We start from the raw sequence: 16,557 nt of genomic DNA, 5'->3' as shown, positions 1-16,557 counted from the left end.
TGCAGGCCTTGAACTGCCCTGCCGGATTTCAGAGGATCAGTGGGTTCGAGTGGGCATGGAGCTGAGCCACTTTCCACGTTTGGATCTGTGTTCCCTGGAGAGGGTAGGGCAGAAGGATGGCAGATGTTTGACCCTCTCCCCACAGTCCTATCAGGCGAGGGCCTTCCCTGCATGTGCAGGGAAGAGGTGGCGTCCCAGAAGTGATGGAGGCAGAAGTTGGGCTGAGGCCTTTTTCTTCAGGGGGCCCGGAAGGGGACAGGTGCAGGGTTCACTCCCTCTGCCTAGTGGCTAAGCCTGCTACTTGTAATGTGGAACCAGGCTAGGGCAGAGCAGTTCAGTTCCCTGGGTGGGAAAGGGGATAGTGCCAGCCCCAGCAAAACAGTAGGTACTACTGAGTCCTGCACACAGAAAGTTCTACGTACTTTGGTGTCAGTGAAATAATCTGCCCTGCTTCTCAGCCCTCGACAAAGGTTAGTGTTTTCCCTTTCTGTCCTCTCCTATCTCCTCCCAGGACCAAGCAGTCTCTCAGGCATTGTGTCTTAGAAGGCTGGATTCCCCAGGTGTTAGCCAGGGGCCTTTTGAGGAAGGAAGTAGATGGGTCTGAGAGAGGCCCTGGCCCTATAGGTACCTACCTGCTCCCTTGAGGTCCTGACTGGAAAAAGAGGCTACGGGTGCTGGGGCTCAGGCTGGCTGGCACGCACTGGTCCAGCATGTTGTGGCTGCCCAGCTTCCGATGGACTGTCTTCTTGTTCAGCCAAGTGCAGAGTGGGATGCAGGGCATCTGGGCATAGGGGCTCTGCAGGTCGGAAGCTAGGGGTGGGGTATGCTTCAGAGTGTGGTGGCCTCAGGAGGCCTGTGGACCCAGGGAAAATCCTGGCTCTCCACATAATGAGCTGGGTGGGGTTCAGCAAGCCCCGTAACTTCTCAAGCCTCTGAGCTGGAGAGGAGGATTAAAGACTGGACGAATTCAGCAGTTGTCTGAACACAGCTTGACAGGCCTTTGTGATGGGTCCTGGCACAGCCTGGCAGGCACACTACAAAGACTTCGAGGCCCTTTGCTCATCACATGGCACACTGTAGGAGCCTAACAAAGGGCACCAGGGCAAGGGAGGCAGTCTTGCCCCACGGAAAGGACAGGATTGGGGGGCTGGGCCTGAGTGTAACCTTCTCTGTCCAACACAGGTTGGGGGAATCACAGCAAGGTACTTTAACTTCCTTAGTTCAGGTTTTTCCTCTGTAAAATGGAGTAAGAACATGATAGATTAAATGGGACATCTCAAAGGGTCCCATGCTGTTAACTGACTCCAGCGGGTTCTGTATCAGTGTTAAGCTGGGACTGCTCATCTCCACAGGCCAGGCTGTTGGGAGCAGCCTGCCCTCAGGGTTACAGCAGGATGGGAAGAGCCAGTCAGGACCTCCTGGCATGGGGCTGGATATCAGGGAGTGATGATCAGCCCATTTGCTGATGCACATGGATAACCCACAGTGGGAAACCAGGCCTCTCAGCTCCAGGGGTCTGGCTGTGTGTGGCCCCAGGGAAAGGAGGCCAGGTAGGCGGGGGAGCTGAGCCCTCTTCTAGCGCAGTCACCCAGATCCTCAACATTCTGCTTCAGCCGGCTCAGGATGCTGAGGCCCCTGCGTTCGGGGACTTCCAAGGAGCCTGCCTGCTGGTGGTTGTAGAGAACCTGCTTCTGTAACCACAGCTGGCCTATGGCCGATGCCATCTCTCGGACCTCGCAGGTGCCTTCCTTCAGCTTCTGGTAGTAGCTGAGGAGGCAGAGCCTGCCCAGCTCAGCCTGGCTGTGGTTAATTCACCCCACCCCACTTCTCCTGAGCCCCTTTTCTCGCTGGTGAGCTCTGGAGCAAGAACACAAGCCCAGGAGCCAGGAGACCTGGGGTTCTGGTCCCAGCTCTGCCCTGTCTTCCTGTGTCCATCGGCCCTGCTCTCATCCTCAGTGTAAAATGTGGAAAGACAAGTCTGCCCTGTCACTGGAAGTTACCCGACTTCTCTGAGGTTCAAGTCCCCCCACCTGCTCCACGCCCCCATAAGACAGGGATTGAATGCTACACATGCTATAGGGTTACTGATAAGCCTGTCGAGCACATAGTACCATCCTCTTCAGAGATCTTGGTCCATTAACCACCAGTTTACGGTTCTTGTCCCTGTCATTTTTATTTACATGCACAGTTGCTCACAAAATAGCCTTGTAGCTAACTCTTGCTGGTCCTCCAGGTTTCAGCCCGAGGACCATCTCTAGAAAGTCCACTGTTCCTTCCCCATGGACCATGTAGGCTCCTGTCGCAGGCCTCCTAGTGACCCCTACTTACCCACAATCTACTTATTATTTGCCTTTTCCCTCTCTAGACCGCAGCACTGTTCATGCAGCAAATTTTCATTGAATGTGCACTGTACTGGCTACACTTCTAAGTGCCACTTCACACAGGGCACCTGGGTAGCTGTCTCTGCTGTTCCTGCAGCAGTAACCACTTACGTGAGGGCTTCTGCAGTTGCGCGCAGGGAGAGTCCAGGGCCTGCCTAAGGCCTGTCCCTTGCCCCTGACACATGCTACCAGTAGGGAAGGGGAGGTAAATCCCAAAGGAGTGGGTGGCCAAGCTACAAGGCTTTTGCCTTTCTTCCTCTGAACCACCACTCATAGTTCTTCAGAAAGTCCTGGGGGTGCTTCCCTCAGTAACACTTTTATTCTCTCTGCCTCCTTTGCTATTTACCCCCTTCCCTTGCTCCTGCTTCCCCCTGGAACCAGACCATAAACAAAAATACAAAACATGTCAGGAATGATGGCTGCTTTGAGGGACAGTGATGAGGGGCTATTTTGGTCAGGATGGTCACTGAACGTCTGAGGAGGGAACAAGCCCAATGTGGGTAATGGAACGTGTAGGAAGAGCCATCTTAGCAGAAGAATGATGTTGGAAGACCGGGAGGTGGGAAGGATCTTGGTGAGTCCAGGGCAAGCAGTGAGGCAAGAGGGGATGGTGCCTTGTGTGTGGAGACCAGAAGAGATGCAGCAGCAAGATGGCAGGGCCACCTCAATCTGGCTTTGTAGGCAGTGGTGTGGGGCAGACAAGCTGCTGCTCAGTGTTGGGAAGCCCTTAGGGCTGGCTCTGGTGGCTCTTCTAGGCCTGGGATCAGGTTTTAATGTTTCAATGAACCTCACACACAGGAAACTACCTAGAGCTTCTGTTGGGAGGTTGGATCTAGATCCCACATGTAAGACTAAGGACTGGCCCCATCAAAGGCATCACCCTGAAGAGAACAATGGGCTAGAAAATGAGTTTACTTCATCTATAAATATTAAAAAAGAAAGAAAAAGAAAATGACTTCACAGGAGCAGAGTGTGTAACTTTCTCAGTCACAGTTTTAGAGGAAATCACTTGCTTTTAATTCTTTCCCCCTTCTTCTGGCTTGAATTCAGAGGTGTGCAGATGTGGTTGGTTTAGGTTTGACCTAGAGAACTGTGGAACAATAAGCTGGAAAGAAACAGCACCTGGGCAACTGGCTCCCTGACTGCTGCTTCCTCCAGCTGGGCAGTGTGAGAAAAATGAACTCCTATCTCCTGTGAACTTGTACATACTGGGAGGGGTAGGGGGTGGGGCGCTGTTCTTTAACAGCCTAAAATTCTGTACCCAGCTAAATTATTATGTGTCAGAGTAGAATAACCACATTTGCACCCATACAAAATCTCAAAAAAATTGTTTCCCATACATCCTTTCTCAAGAAGCTGCTGAGGAGACAGCACATGGGCAGGATGAAGCAGGAGGGTTACAAGTTCAAGATCAGCCTGAACAACAGAATGAGATACTGTCTCAAAGAAACAAACAGCGGGGGATTTTGCTCAGTGGTTCCAGCGCCTGCCTCGCAAGCTAAAGGTCCCAAGTTCGATCCCCAGTACCAAAAAAAAAAGAAACAAAGTTCCTGGGGGACATGTTTTTTGAAAATGAAAACATAAAGCAAAAAAGAAAAGCTATGCATGTGGAAATGGGAGCTCTAACACAGGAGGAAGGCAAAGCCGAAATGGTGAAGGGAGAGCCCACAGTGGCAGTCCAAATGCCATAATGGCAACCACTTTTCACAGGGTCACCAAAAAAGTTCAAGAGCATTGCTCTTTCTATTGTTGAATTACTGCCTTTTTAACTTGGGAAAGCTACTGGGGAAACATGCTGCCATCAAAAAAAAAAGGAGGGCCAGGGATTTAGCTCAGTGGTTCCAGCGCCTGCCTCACAAGCACAAGGTCCCAAGTGTGATCCCCAGTACCAAAAAAAAGGGGGGGGATTTTGCTCAGTGGTTCCAGCGCCTGCCTCACAAGTGCAAGGTCCCAAGTTTGATCCCTGGTACCAAAAAAAAAAAAAGAAAGAGGGGGGCCGGGGATTTTGCTCAGTGGCACCATGCCTGCCTCGCAAACTCAGTCTTAGGTTTGATCCCTGATACCCAGAGAAAAAAAAAGAAGAGAAGGACAAAAAGATCAAAAAAGAGATTCAGAAAATGGAGAACCCAAATCAGAGGAAAGGAAGAATTCCTGGGATGCAGAAGAGCCTAAAGGTGACAGCTCTGCAGCAGCCCTGAAAGCAGTTTCTCCAAAAACAAGAGGGCCTATTCCCTAGCTGGGTGCTGCCCGGGGCTCTGACCAGATGGAGGTTTTCCTGGTGTTTGGAAAACTGCTCCTTTTTTCTCTGATTTGGACTTGCTCTGGAGAGCAGCCAGTCTATGTACGATGTAGCCCTACTTGGTTCCTCGCCACAGTTAAGCCAAATGCATTTGACAACAACAGCCCGATGGCCCCTGAAGAAGTATATCTAGGACATAGCTGTGCTGTCACCTCAGTGCATCCAGGATTTTATGAGTTTCTGTACCATACCAATAAGTGTGAAATCAGGACCGAGCCATCCAGTTGCTATAAAAAACAAAGGACATAATGCACATGAACAGACTGGCTCCTCAGAAAGTTCAGGAAGAGCAAATTTACACATTGCAGAAACAATCAACTGCAAACTTGAGAGCAAAATCCCTGGTTTAAAAGCTGCTCAGCTGGGGCTGGGGATTTACCTCAGTGGTTCCACAGCCTGCCTTGCAAGCACAAGGTCCCGAGTTCGATCCCTGGTACCAAAAAAAAAGAAAAAAAAGAGCTGCTCAGCTCCTCTTTTTTTTTTGGTTCCGGGGATCAAACTCAGGACGTTGTGCTTGCAAGGCAGGTGTGGTGTCACTGAGCTAATCCACCTGAATTTTCAGAAGCAGAAATAGTGCCCAGAAGTTGTGGCCACAGCCACTGGACGTGTTAGAAGCTGGCATGTGCCTAAGGATCCTGCTTATCTTACATTTTTAAATGTTTTAAATGACTTGATTTTTTTTTTTTTGGTACCACGGACCGAACTCGGGTCCTTGCGCCTAATGACTTGATTTTTAATGGAATGGCTCTTTGTAGTTTCCTGACCCCTTATGAAGAAAAATCCTGAAAAAAAAAAGAAAAGAAGAATCCTCCTGTTTTTAACTTTGCAAGGAGCTATAATAAAATGCCTTCTCTAAAACAAAAACAAAAACAAGGATGGATTTCTTTAAAACGTGCCTCCAAAAAAAAACAGCAGGTGAAGGAAGAATTATCATTGGATACAAACAAAAAACCAAGGCAGTTGTCAGCTTTAAGAATGGTTAAAAGAAGGAGGAAAAGAAGAAAATGAAGTCATAGTACAAATTGAGCATCCCTCATCTAAATATCCAAATGCTCCAGAATCTGAAACTTTTAGTGCCAGTTTGACACCACAAATGGAAAATTCCACACCTGGTCAACACGGGAACATAAAAATACTGTATAAAATTTCCTCAAGGCTATGTGTATAAGGCATATATGAAACACACATGAATATCATGTTTAGGCTTGGGTTCCAACCCCAGGTATTTTATTATGCAGAAGCAGATATTTTAAAGATCCAAAATCCAAAACACTTCTGGCCCCAGGCATTTCAGATAAGGATACTAGACCTGTGCGCTAAAATGCTCAGCTATGAAGAGTTGCTTAGTCATAACTAATAGAAACTCCAAATATGAATTAGCTAAAAATGATGATATACTGGAGAGGGAAGAAGGCAGTGGAGAGGATATTTGTATCTGATAGCTAAATCCTTATCCACAATAACAAGAACCTGACAGATAAAAAGTATAAGGATCACTGATCAAAATATGCAGTGTTATAGAAAGCTATAGTGAATATTTAAATTCTTAAAAATGCTTGATAATAAAAGATACACTATCATTAATCTCCCTCAAAATCCTCCCCTTCCCTTCAAACAGTCCATTCTTGCCACCTCTTGAAGAAGTTCCAGAAGTCTTTCATAAAAGCCTTTAGTTGTGTTTCTTGGCTGCCTCAATGTCCTAAATTGACTCAAAATATTTATCTTTCATGGTAAGGTGGATAAAGTGAGTAAGGGGGATAAAGATACACTGTAATGTTTTTATTTGAAAAGAATGGCTGTAGGGCTGGGAATTTAGCTCAGTGGTTCTGGCGCCTGCCTCGAAAGTGAAAGGTCCCAAGTTCGATCCCCAGTACCAAAAAAAGAAAGAAAATTTAAAAAAACCATACCATGGAAGGAATGGCTGTAAACAGTTGTTCAACAAGGAGTGATCATAAAATATGGTGAATATTTAAATTTTAAAATTTATTACAGTAAAAGACACATTGTCATGAATCCCCTTCAAAATACTCCTCTTCACTTCGAACAAATTTAGCCTAGCATTCTTGTTTTTTTTTTTGTACCAAGGATCGAACTCAGGTCCTTGTGCTTGCACAGCAGGCGGCGAAACCACTGAGCTAAATCCCCAGCCTAGCCTATCATTCTTGGCAACGTGTCTTCTTGTTTTTTTTTTTTTAGCAATGTGTCTGGACTGTAATAAGTTTTTAAAAAATTTAAACATTCACCATATCTTTTGATCAGCCCTTACATTGTAGCATATTTTTATTGTTGTTGTTGTTGTTGTTGTTATTATTATTATTATTTAGAAGTAAGGAGGAGTCAACACAGTTTTCCAGAAGAAGGACTCCAAGGAATGAGGCAGGGGCAGAGCAAGTGTTTGTTATAAACTTTTTTTGTTTTGTTTTGTTTTTTGTTTTTTTGAGACAGGGTCTCACTATGTAGTCTAGGCTGGCCTTGAACTCACTATGTAGCTCAGGCTGGCCTCAAATTTGTGGTGATCCTCCTCCCTCAGCCTCCAAAAAGCTCAGATTACAGGTGTGTGCCACCATGCTCAGCCTTGAACTACTCAGCTTTTGAAACAATTGCCTCTTACTGCTTTGATTTAAATTTTTTAAAATTAAGTCAAAAAATGAAGAAATATACATCATTTGAATACTGACTGAAAGTTGGCATAGCCATATTGTTCAAAACAAAGCAAAAACAAAATGAGGCCTTATGACAAAAGTTCTAGAGACACAAATGAATATAATGATAAAATATTCACTTTGGGAAATATGAAATCCTGAACCTGAAATACAAAGGAAAACTACAAGGAGAAATAATTCCCCCATCACCCTGGTGATAATGGACAAGTGGACGCAGGAAAAAGGAGCCCTGCTACAGTAGAGTGCCAACCCTTTTGGACAGGACATAGTGGCACACACCTGTGATCCCAGCACTCTGGGAAGCTGAGGAAGAAGGATCAAAATGAAAAAGGACTGGGATGTAGCTCAGTGCAAGGGCCTTGGTTCAACCATCAGTACTGACCTTCCCCACAAGAATGCCAATTAATAAATGAAATAGGGGCCTGGGGATTTATCTCAATGACACTGCACCTGCCTCGCAAGCTCAAGGTCCTGAGTTCGATCCCGAGTACTGCAAAAAAAAAAAAAAGTAAGTTAAAAATCACTATTTTTCAGGCTGGGGGCATAGCTCAGTTGGTAGAGTGTGTGCTTAGCATTTTTGAGGACCTGGGTTCCATCCCCAGCACACAAAAAAGAATCATCAATAGATGTGTGATGAGGAACAGACTCAAATTAATGTCCCATTAAGAGTACTCGTTAAACTTTACAGTGGAGAAACCATGGCAGAAATCACCTTAAACAAGTGATTAATATTCTTCCTATGCAATACACAGAGGGAAAAATATACAGTAGTGCTGTGACATTTTGTTTAAAATGAATAATTTGAAATTAATCATGATGAAAAAAATTAAAATTTAAAAAAATGAAGAAACATCAAGTCTAAACTAGGGGACATTTTATAATAAAGAAAAAGGCAAGAAGTCATTCAGATTAAAAGTCAACCAATGAGTGCTTGCTTCAGCAGCACATACACAAAAAAGTTAACCAGAGTTCCATCCCTGGTACCAAAAAAAAAAAAAAGTCAACCAAAGAATCGTGACGGGGGCTGGGATGGAGCTCAGTGGCAGAGTGCTTATATAGCACTGCACAAGGCCCTTTCAATCCCCGGCACTGCTCCCCTCCCCCTAAAAAGAATCATGACAGGCCCCGGGGATTTAGCTCAGTGGTTCCGGCTCCTGCCTCACAAGCACAAGGTCCAAAGTTCAATCCCCGGTACCAAAAAAAAAATTTTAAAGGGAGCCTAGGATGTAGCTTAATTGTGGTGTGCCCCTAAGTTCTATATCTAGAACCACTAAAAAAAAAGAAAAAGAAAAAAAGAAAATATCATATGTGGTAAGAAGGTTAACTATTGGTAAATCTAGGAAAAATAAATCCTTAATGAAGTTTGAGTCCACTAAATTTATTGTAGCTGAACATGAACCATAATAGAACATAATTACAGATCAAATAGAGCTTTAAGAATATAAGGGCAACCCATGAGGGACCCTGCCTGTCTCTCAGGAGCTATTCCTACTTTCCATTCCTGTTCCCCAATAAATGTTCCTACTCTTCAAAAAAAGAACAGTATTTAATATTTACACTGTCAATAAATGTTGACTACTGTTTTTTCAAATTTTAAAATTAACCTTTAGGCAAAAAAATAAAAGATTTGATTATGTTACTAAGCAAAATATGAATAAGAAAAGAATATAATGTTATGCCATACATTTGAAAACTAGAAGTAGATGAATTCCTAGAAAAATATAAACTCCTGGAACTGACTGAAGAAAAAAAAGCTGGTGTGGCAGCACATTCCTGCAATCCCAGCACTCTGGAAGGCTGAGGCAGGCAGATTGCAATTTTGAACCTAGTCTGGGCAATTTTGTGATGGGAAGACTCTGTCTTGAAAAATAAAAAAAGGGCTGGGGATGTAATTCAGTGTGAAGACCCTGAGTTTAATCCCTAGTACCAAAGAAATGAAGGAGGAGAGGAGGAGGGAAGAGAAGTATTTATTTAAGTATAAAAGAAATTGAATCCATAATTTTTTTTTCTTTTACGGTACTGGGGACGGAACTCAGGACCTTGCACTTGTGAGGTACACAGAAGCCCCACTAAGCTAAATCCCTGGCCCTTGAATCAGTAATTTAAAATCCTCTCTCACTTGGGCTCTGGCTAACTGGTAGCCAACTGATACTATTCTAACCTCTGGATGTTTGTGTCCTCCCAAAAGTCCTATGCTGAAATCTTCAACCCCAGAGGGATGGTATTTGAAGGTGGAGCCTGTGAGAGGTGATTAGGTCATGAAGGAAGGGCTAATTGGTTCTCTTAGTACCTGTATGATAGAGAGCTCAGATATCCCTCAGCCCTTCCACTCTGTGAGGACCCAGAGCATGTCCAGGAACCAGACCTGAATCTGTCAGCGCCTTGACCTTGGACTTCCCAGTCTCTAGACTGGGAGAAGTAAGTTACATTGTTTGTAAATCATCCATTCTATGGGATTTTGTGACACCCTTCCTACCAAGAACAACTTGAAAGGTGGTCAAAATATTTGAGGAAACTTCTTTTTTCGGGCCTAACAAGGCAATGAAAGGTCATGATTCCTGAGAGAAGGGGCACACATGAAATCACCCCTCCAGTTGCCCTGAGTGCCTGGATATAGTTTCCATGGGCAGTGCCACGGGTCGGAGTTAAAGTGGGACACTGGAGTCCTGCCGAACTGAGGAAGCATAGACCAGAGTCAGGGTAGCTGGAGACCTAGAGGTGGAGGGAAGCTTGCAGAGGCATGGAGGGCTCTGGACAGGACATCGCCAAGGCCTGAATGAGAGTCTTACAGGATTGAGGGCAGAACGGAGATAGCAGAGGTGAACAGTGGATTCCAGTCCAAGCACACTGGACAGGACCCAACAGGACTCCCAGGTATGGAGCTAAGATGCCTGAAGAGTCACATGATAGGAATAAGGACCATGCTGGGTAAACTGGGCTGGGTAAACTGGGCTGGGCAAACTGCTAAAGGGAGAGAGATAGGAAATACTTTTGGGTTTGCAAGCTATATAGTTTCTGTCACAACTCCTCAACTCCACCACTGTGGCATGAAAGAATCCATAGATGACATGGACAATGCCATGGCTGTGTTCTGATAAAACTTAATAAAAAATGCGGCAGGCTGACCACTCCCCTAGCATAAAGTCTGCTATAGACCTTCTCTAAGGAGGCTGAACACCAAGATCCACAGGAGAGAGAATTTGGAATTGAAAACCCTCCATCAAAGGGTTTTTCACAAATATGTATGTTCTAAGAAAGCAAGAATCCAAGCTTATACAAATAAAAGATGACTAGCCAAAATGTCAGGACATAACTGAAAATCACAGGGCATCCAACTAAACAGGAAAGGATGGCCAATTCAAGGGAAAGAGTTGAGCCTGGTGGCGCACCCCCGTAATCCCAGCAACCAGGAGGCTGAGGCAGGAGGATTGCCACAAGTTCAAGGTCAGCCTGGGGCTACATAGTGAGTGCAAGGCCAGCCTGAACTACATAGTGAGACCCTGACTCAAAAAACAAAACAAAACAAAAAGCTGGAGATTTAGCTCAGTGGTGCCAACGCCTGCCTCGAAAGCACAAGGTCCCAAGTTCGATCCCCGGTACCAAAAAAAACCACATAAAAAACAAAAAAAACAAATCAAATCAAGGGGGGAAAGAAACAGAGCTGGTCCTGAGAAAGACCCAATGACAGACCTGCAAAAGGTTTGAAAACACCTGTTATACCAATGCTCAGAGAACTAAAGACAGACATGGAGAACGTCCTGAAAATAGTGTGTGGACAAAACGGAGATCTCTTTCGGGATGACATTTGTGCTGAGGCCACAGAAGCAATGGTAGAGCCTTGGTGCACATCAAAGAAGTGCCACAAGTCTGTACTCAGTCACTACCTTCTTTGGTGCAAGCTCACTTGCACTCACAGTACAGAAAAGTCTTCAGTGAACCTTTAAATTTTAACCCTTGGGTGTGTGTCTCTTTTACATTCAGTAGTCTTTAAAGTCTTTCTGAAGGCTGGGGATTTAGCTCAGTGGCACTGCACCTGCCTCACAAAAGAAAGGTCCTGAGTTTAATCCCCAGTACTGGAAAATAGATAAATAAAGCCTTTCTATTGCATACCAAGGGAAGTACTATGGTTGTCTCAAGGAAAAGCATTTCTCAATTGAGTTTTGGGCTAAACTAGCTGTGTGTGTCTGTGTGTGTGTGTATGTGTGTGTGTGTGTGTGTGTGGTACTGGGCATTGAATTTAGGACCTTCACCCTGAGCTACATCTCTATCCCTTTATTATTTTTATTTTGAGACCAGGTCTTACTAAATCACTAAGTTTCCCAAACTGGACTCGAATTTGTGAGTTTCCTGCCTCAGCCTCCCTGAGTGTTGGAATTATAGCCATGTGCCACCACAAACAGCTGTGCCACCACAAACAGCTGTGCCACTTTTTTAATCAAAACCATTTTTATTTGAAAGAGAACAAACACTGGGCTTGGGTTGTAGCTCAGTGGGCAAGTGTGTTTAGAACATGTGAGGCCCTGGATTTGTTGGCTGGCACCAGAACAAACAATGGTTTTTCATCCTTGAGTATTTGGCAGATATCTTCACAAATATGAAGTTAGTCCATCACCTTAAGTGAAACAACTGACAGGACTTGTTACCTATAAAAATTTCTGAGCTTTTAGAGCTGGGGATTTAGCTTAGTGATTCCGGTGCCTGCCTTGCAAGCCCAAGGACCTGAGTTCAATCCCCAGAACCAAAAAAAAAAAAAAAAAAAAAAATTTGAGCTTTTGAGTAAAAATTAGAATTTTGGAAAACACATCCCTATCATAAGCATATACATATTAATACACAAAATAATTTATTGTAGTGAAAATGAATGAGCTAAAGCTACACACAATATTTCTAATAATGGTTCTTCTGATGAAGATAGTGGTAAAATTAATACTTCTAATATATGTGATTTATAGTAATTATAATGAATTGTGTCAATGCTTTGAAGATAACAGAAGCACTCATGGGAAAAGATTTATTTAAACTCCAAGCCTGGGCTGGGGATTTAGTTCAGGGGTTTCGCTGCCTGCTGCGCAAGCACAAAGACCCAAGTTCGATCCCTGGTACCAAAAAATAAAAATAAACTACGAGCCAGACCCATAGACTTTTTTTTTTGGTACCAGGGATCGAACTCGGGACCTTGGACTTGCAAAGCAGGCAACAGAACCAGTGAGCTAAATCCCCAGCCCCAAGACCAATAGACTTTGATTTAAAAGAGTAAGAAAACTTCATTGAAACAGTTTCAGATTCCATATTACAATCAACCTTGGACACTGCCATTTGTCAAGTTTGGTGTAGCAGCAAAGAAAATAATCCACATATGTGGGTATTAAATGAAAACGTTGTTAAAATCCTTCCTTTTCCAAAGTTGGGTGCTCCTGTAATTCCATCTTCTCAGGAGGCTGAGGCAAGAGGATCACAGTCTGGACCTTGCCTCAAAATTTAAAAAAAAAAAAATTAAACCAGGCATGGTGGCACACGCCTATAATCCCAGCACTCTGGGAAGCTGAGACAAGAGGATCTCAAATTCAAGCCCATCTTGGGCAACTTAGCAATTTAGCAAGACACTGTCTCAAAGTAAAAAATTTTTAGTGTTTTTTTTTTTTTGGTACCGGGGATCAAACTCAGGACCTTGCACTTTCAAGGTAGGTGCCTGAACCACTAAGCTAAATCCCTGGCCCATCAAAGTAAAAAATTTTTAAAAGGCCAGAGATCTAACTCAGTGTAAAGGCACTGGGTTTGACCCCCAGCTCCAAATTTAATTTAAAAAATAAAATAAATGGGGTGGGGACGTAGCTCAGTGTTCCCTGGGCTCAATCCCCAGTACAAAACAATACAAAAAATCTTCTGTCTTCCAATTTGTGTGAAACCAAATTTTCTTCATATACTTCAACAAAAACAAGTTATTGTAACAGACTCAATATATAAACAGATATGATAATCTAGCCATCTTTTTTTTTGCCAGATACTAAAGAGATTTGAAATTTTATATGTTTTCACTAACTTTTAACATATAGTTTTCATTAAAGGTGTTATTTAGGTTAACATGTAGTGGACTCATCATGGAATTTTTTATTTTGTTTGTGTTTTGAAGTGCAGGGGATCAAACCCAGGGCCTCACATAGTTAAGCAAGGCATTTCACCTCTGTGCTACATCCCCAGCCCAATAGGTATTTTTAAATCTCCAATATAGAAAACATTGATAAAGAAGGTTCTCTGGCATCCTCAATAATGTTTAAGAATGTCAAGACATCCTGGGACCAAAAAGTCTGAAAACTGCTGCTCTAGAGAAACTCTCCTGGGTCCCAGGAGACTTACACAAGAATTGTCACACTGTCTACCATCACTGACACTGAACATGGCCCTGCCGTCCAGCTGCAGAGCAAATAAGGGTACAGTATTGTGAGGTAGTCATCCTTCATGGTCGTATGTAGCAGTGGAGGAGAGAAGTGGTCTACAGTACACACAAAGACATGGGTGAATTGCCAACACACAATGTGCAGGAGAAAAAGCAAGTGGCAGAAGAGTTACAAGATGATTCTGCTCATGTAAAGTTCAAAAGATGACAAGTTTAACAATAAAGTATTCAGGAATACAGAAAAATGTGAGTAGAAGAAAGCCCCGCTGTACATGCAGCTGACAGTTCAAAGATGTGCAGCAACTAGCAGGTCATGTATCATTAGTGGGAACAGAAAATGGTCCAGCCATTTGGAAAAAAGTTTGGCTCTTTCCTCCCCTCCCCTCTCCCTCCCCTCTCCCCTCCCTTTCCCCTCCTCTCCTCCTCCCTCCCTTCCCTTCCCTTTTTTCATTCTTTCTTTGATACTGGGGCTTGTACCCAGGGCCTTTTGCATTGAGGTACATCCACAGTCCTTTTTATTTTATAGTTTTTATTATGAGACAGGGTTTTACTAAATCACTAAGTTGCCCAGGTTGAGCTCAAACTTGTATCCTCCTGCCTCAGTTTCCCAGAGTGCTAGGATTACAGGCATGCACCACCACACCCAATTGGGTGGCAATTTCTTATAAAGTAAACACAACCTACAGCCCAGTGATTCTAATCCTAGGTGTTTATCCAGGAGAAACAAAAATATAAATCCACAAAAAGACTTGTACAAAAATGTTAATAGCAGCCTTTTTCATTATAACCCTGAAGAGACAGCTCAGAAGTCTGTTAATAGAAGAATGAATGAACAAACAGTTGTACATTCATACAAGGGAATCCTACTCAGAAATAAAAGACATGAACTGGATGAATCTCAAAAACACTGTATTGTGTAGCTCCGTGGCACCTTGCCTGCCTGGCAAGTGCAAGATCCTGAGTTCAATTCCTGGTACTAAAAACAAAAACAAAACAAAACAAAAACACTGTGTTGAGAAGCTAGATCCAAAACACTGTATGTTTCTGTTTAAAATTGTAAAAGAAGCAAAATCAATCTGTGATGGAAAAGACATTACAAGACTCTTTTTTTATTTGATACTGGGGATCAAACTCAGGACCTTGTGCTTGCCAGGCAGGCACAGAGCCACTAGCTAGATCCCTGCCCCTGACATCAGAAGATGGACTGGCTCTGGAGGATCAGCTGAGGGGAGTAGCCTTCTCATTGGGTCCTGACGGGGACTCAGGTGGCTGGGGCACAGGCAGTGGTTGAGACCCCTACAATGAGTGAGGGTTAATTTTATGATTCCAGCTGACTGGCCCTCAGGGTGCTCAGATATATGGTTCCACATTATTATTTTATTTTAAATTTTTTTGGTACTGGGGATCGAACTCGGGACCTTGCGCTTGCGAGGGAGGCAGCGGAACCCCTGAGCTAAATCCCCAGCCTGGTTCCACATTATTCAGGGACGTGTGTGTGGGTGTTTCTGGATTTGAGTAACATTTGTATGGTGGCTGGAGCACCACAGATGGCCGCCCCAGTGTGGGGGGGCCTCACCAAGTCTGCTGGAGGCCTGAACAGAACAAAAGATAGCAGAAGAAAAAGTGTGTGCTCTCCACCTGCCTGTCTTTGAGTGGCCATTGGTCTTCTCCTGCCCTCAGAATTGGGCTCAACCTGGAACTCACACTCCTGACTCTCTTGACTCCTAGGCTGTCACTTGCAATGAAGAGTCAAGCAAACATGTCTCCATTTCAGAGATAAAGAAACTGAGGCCCAAGAAGAACATGACTTGCCTGAGGCTACAGAACAAGGATGGGCAGAAGCAGAGCTCTAAAACCTTCCTTCCTCCCACTGGACCCAGGGTTTCCTCTAATCAACTTACAGAAAGTTTGTGCAGAGGACCGGGGATTTAGATCAGTGGTTTCACTGCCTGCTGCACAAGCGCAAGGTCCAGAGTTTGATCCCCAGTACCAAAAAAAAGAGTGTGCAGAGCAATCGACAAAGTGCTTTTTACATTCTGATCTCATCTGACCCTCACAACCAGCACAGCATTTCTGAACAGCAAGCATTAAAATGTGTTTGTGTTTAAGACCAGAAATGGAGACGAGGGGCACTGTGAGGCGTGAGGCTGAGACCGCCGTGTGGACACCAGTGCCATGACACCTTCCCCTGCCCTCCAGCCCCAGAAGCTCCTGCGTCTCTGCCTGTGGTCATCTCTCCCTTAGATGCCTCTACCCAACCTCATCTTCCCCAGAGACAGGCAGAGACTTGATCCTCTGGCCTCAGGCGGGATCCATCAGAACCCTCTTCTAGGATGGCTGTATGGGCAATGCAAGAAAGAATTCCTCCTCCTGTTGAAGTGGCTACACTAAAGGGTGTGAGCACGGGGCTCGCTGTCCCCACCCTTTCTGCTTGAGAGAGACTCACTGGGTTTGCAGGGAGATGGACAGATGCAGAGGTAAAGCCTTACTGGTATCATCTGGTCTCCTGAATCAAGCCTTTCCTGAAGCTCTGACCACTTATTTGAGCCAGTGCATCCCCCTTTTGTTTAAGCCAGGTTTTTTGGTTTTTTTGAGACAAGGTCTCGCTCTGTAGTTTAGGCTGGCCTTGAACTCACTATGTACCCCAGGCTGGCCTAGATCTCGCAATCCACCTGTCTCAGCCTCCCACATACTGTATTTAAGCCAGTTTTATCTGGGCTTCTTTCACTTGCAGCAAGGTCCTGTCAAAATTCCTCAGCTGCCAAAACACTAGATGTCACCTTTGCATTCCCAACCCTCTACTCCAAACACACCGGCCCT

At 44.5% G+C, this 16,557-nt stretch overlaps 1 protein-coding gene across 1 annotated transcript in view; it reads right to left on the bottom strand.

Moving 5' to 3' along the window:
• Window positions 1-36: 36 nt before the first annotated feature.
• The window catches only part of Spata21 (spermatogenesis associated 21), a 35,681-nt gene continuing 19,160 nt past the window's right edge, over window positions 37-16,557 (bottom strand). The window contains 3 exon segments of the mRNA XM_087215766.1: window positions 37-94; window positions 633-810; window positions 1,589-1,767. Coding sequence (XP_087071892.1) covers window positions 37-94; window positions 633-810; window positions 1,589-1,767 — 415 coding nt within the window.

The sequence above is a fragment of the Heterocephalus glaber genome, unplaced genomic scaffold, assembly GCF_053883595.1.
Source record: "Heterocephalus glaber isolate CG9 unplaced genomic scaffold, H.glaber_assembly_v1.0 deba00001452, whole genome shotgun sequence".
NCBI classification, from domain to species: Eukaryota; Metazoa; Chordata; class Mammalia; order Rodentia; family Bathyergidae; genus Heterocephalus; species Heterocephalus glaber.
The sequence above is the reverse complement of the archived record's forward strand: the minus strand, read 5'-3'. Positions and strand labels throughout refer to the sequence as shown.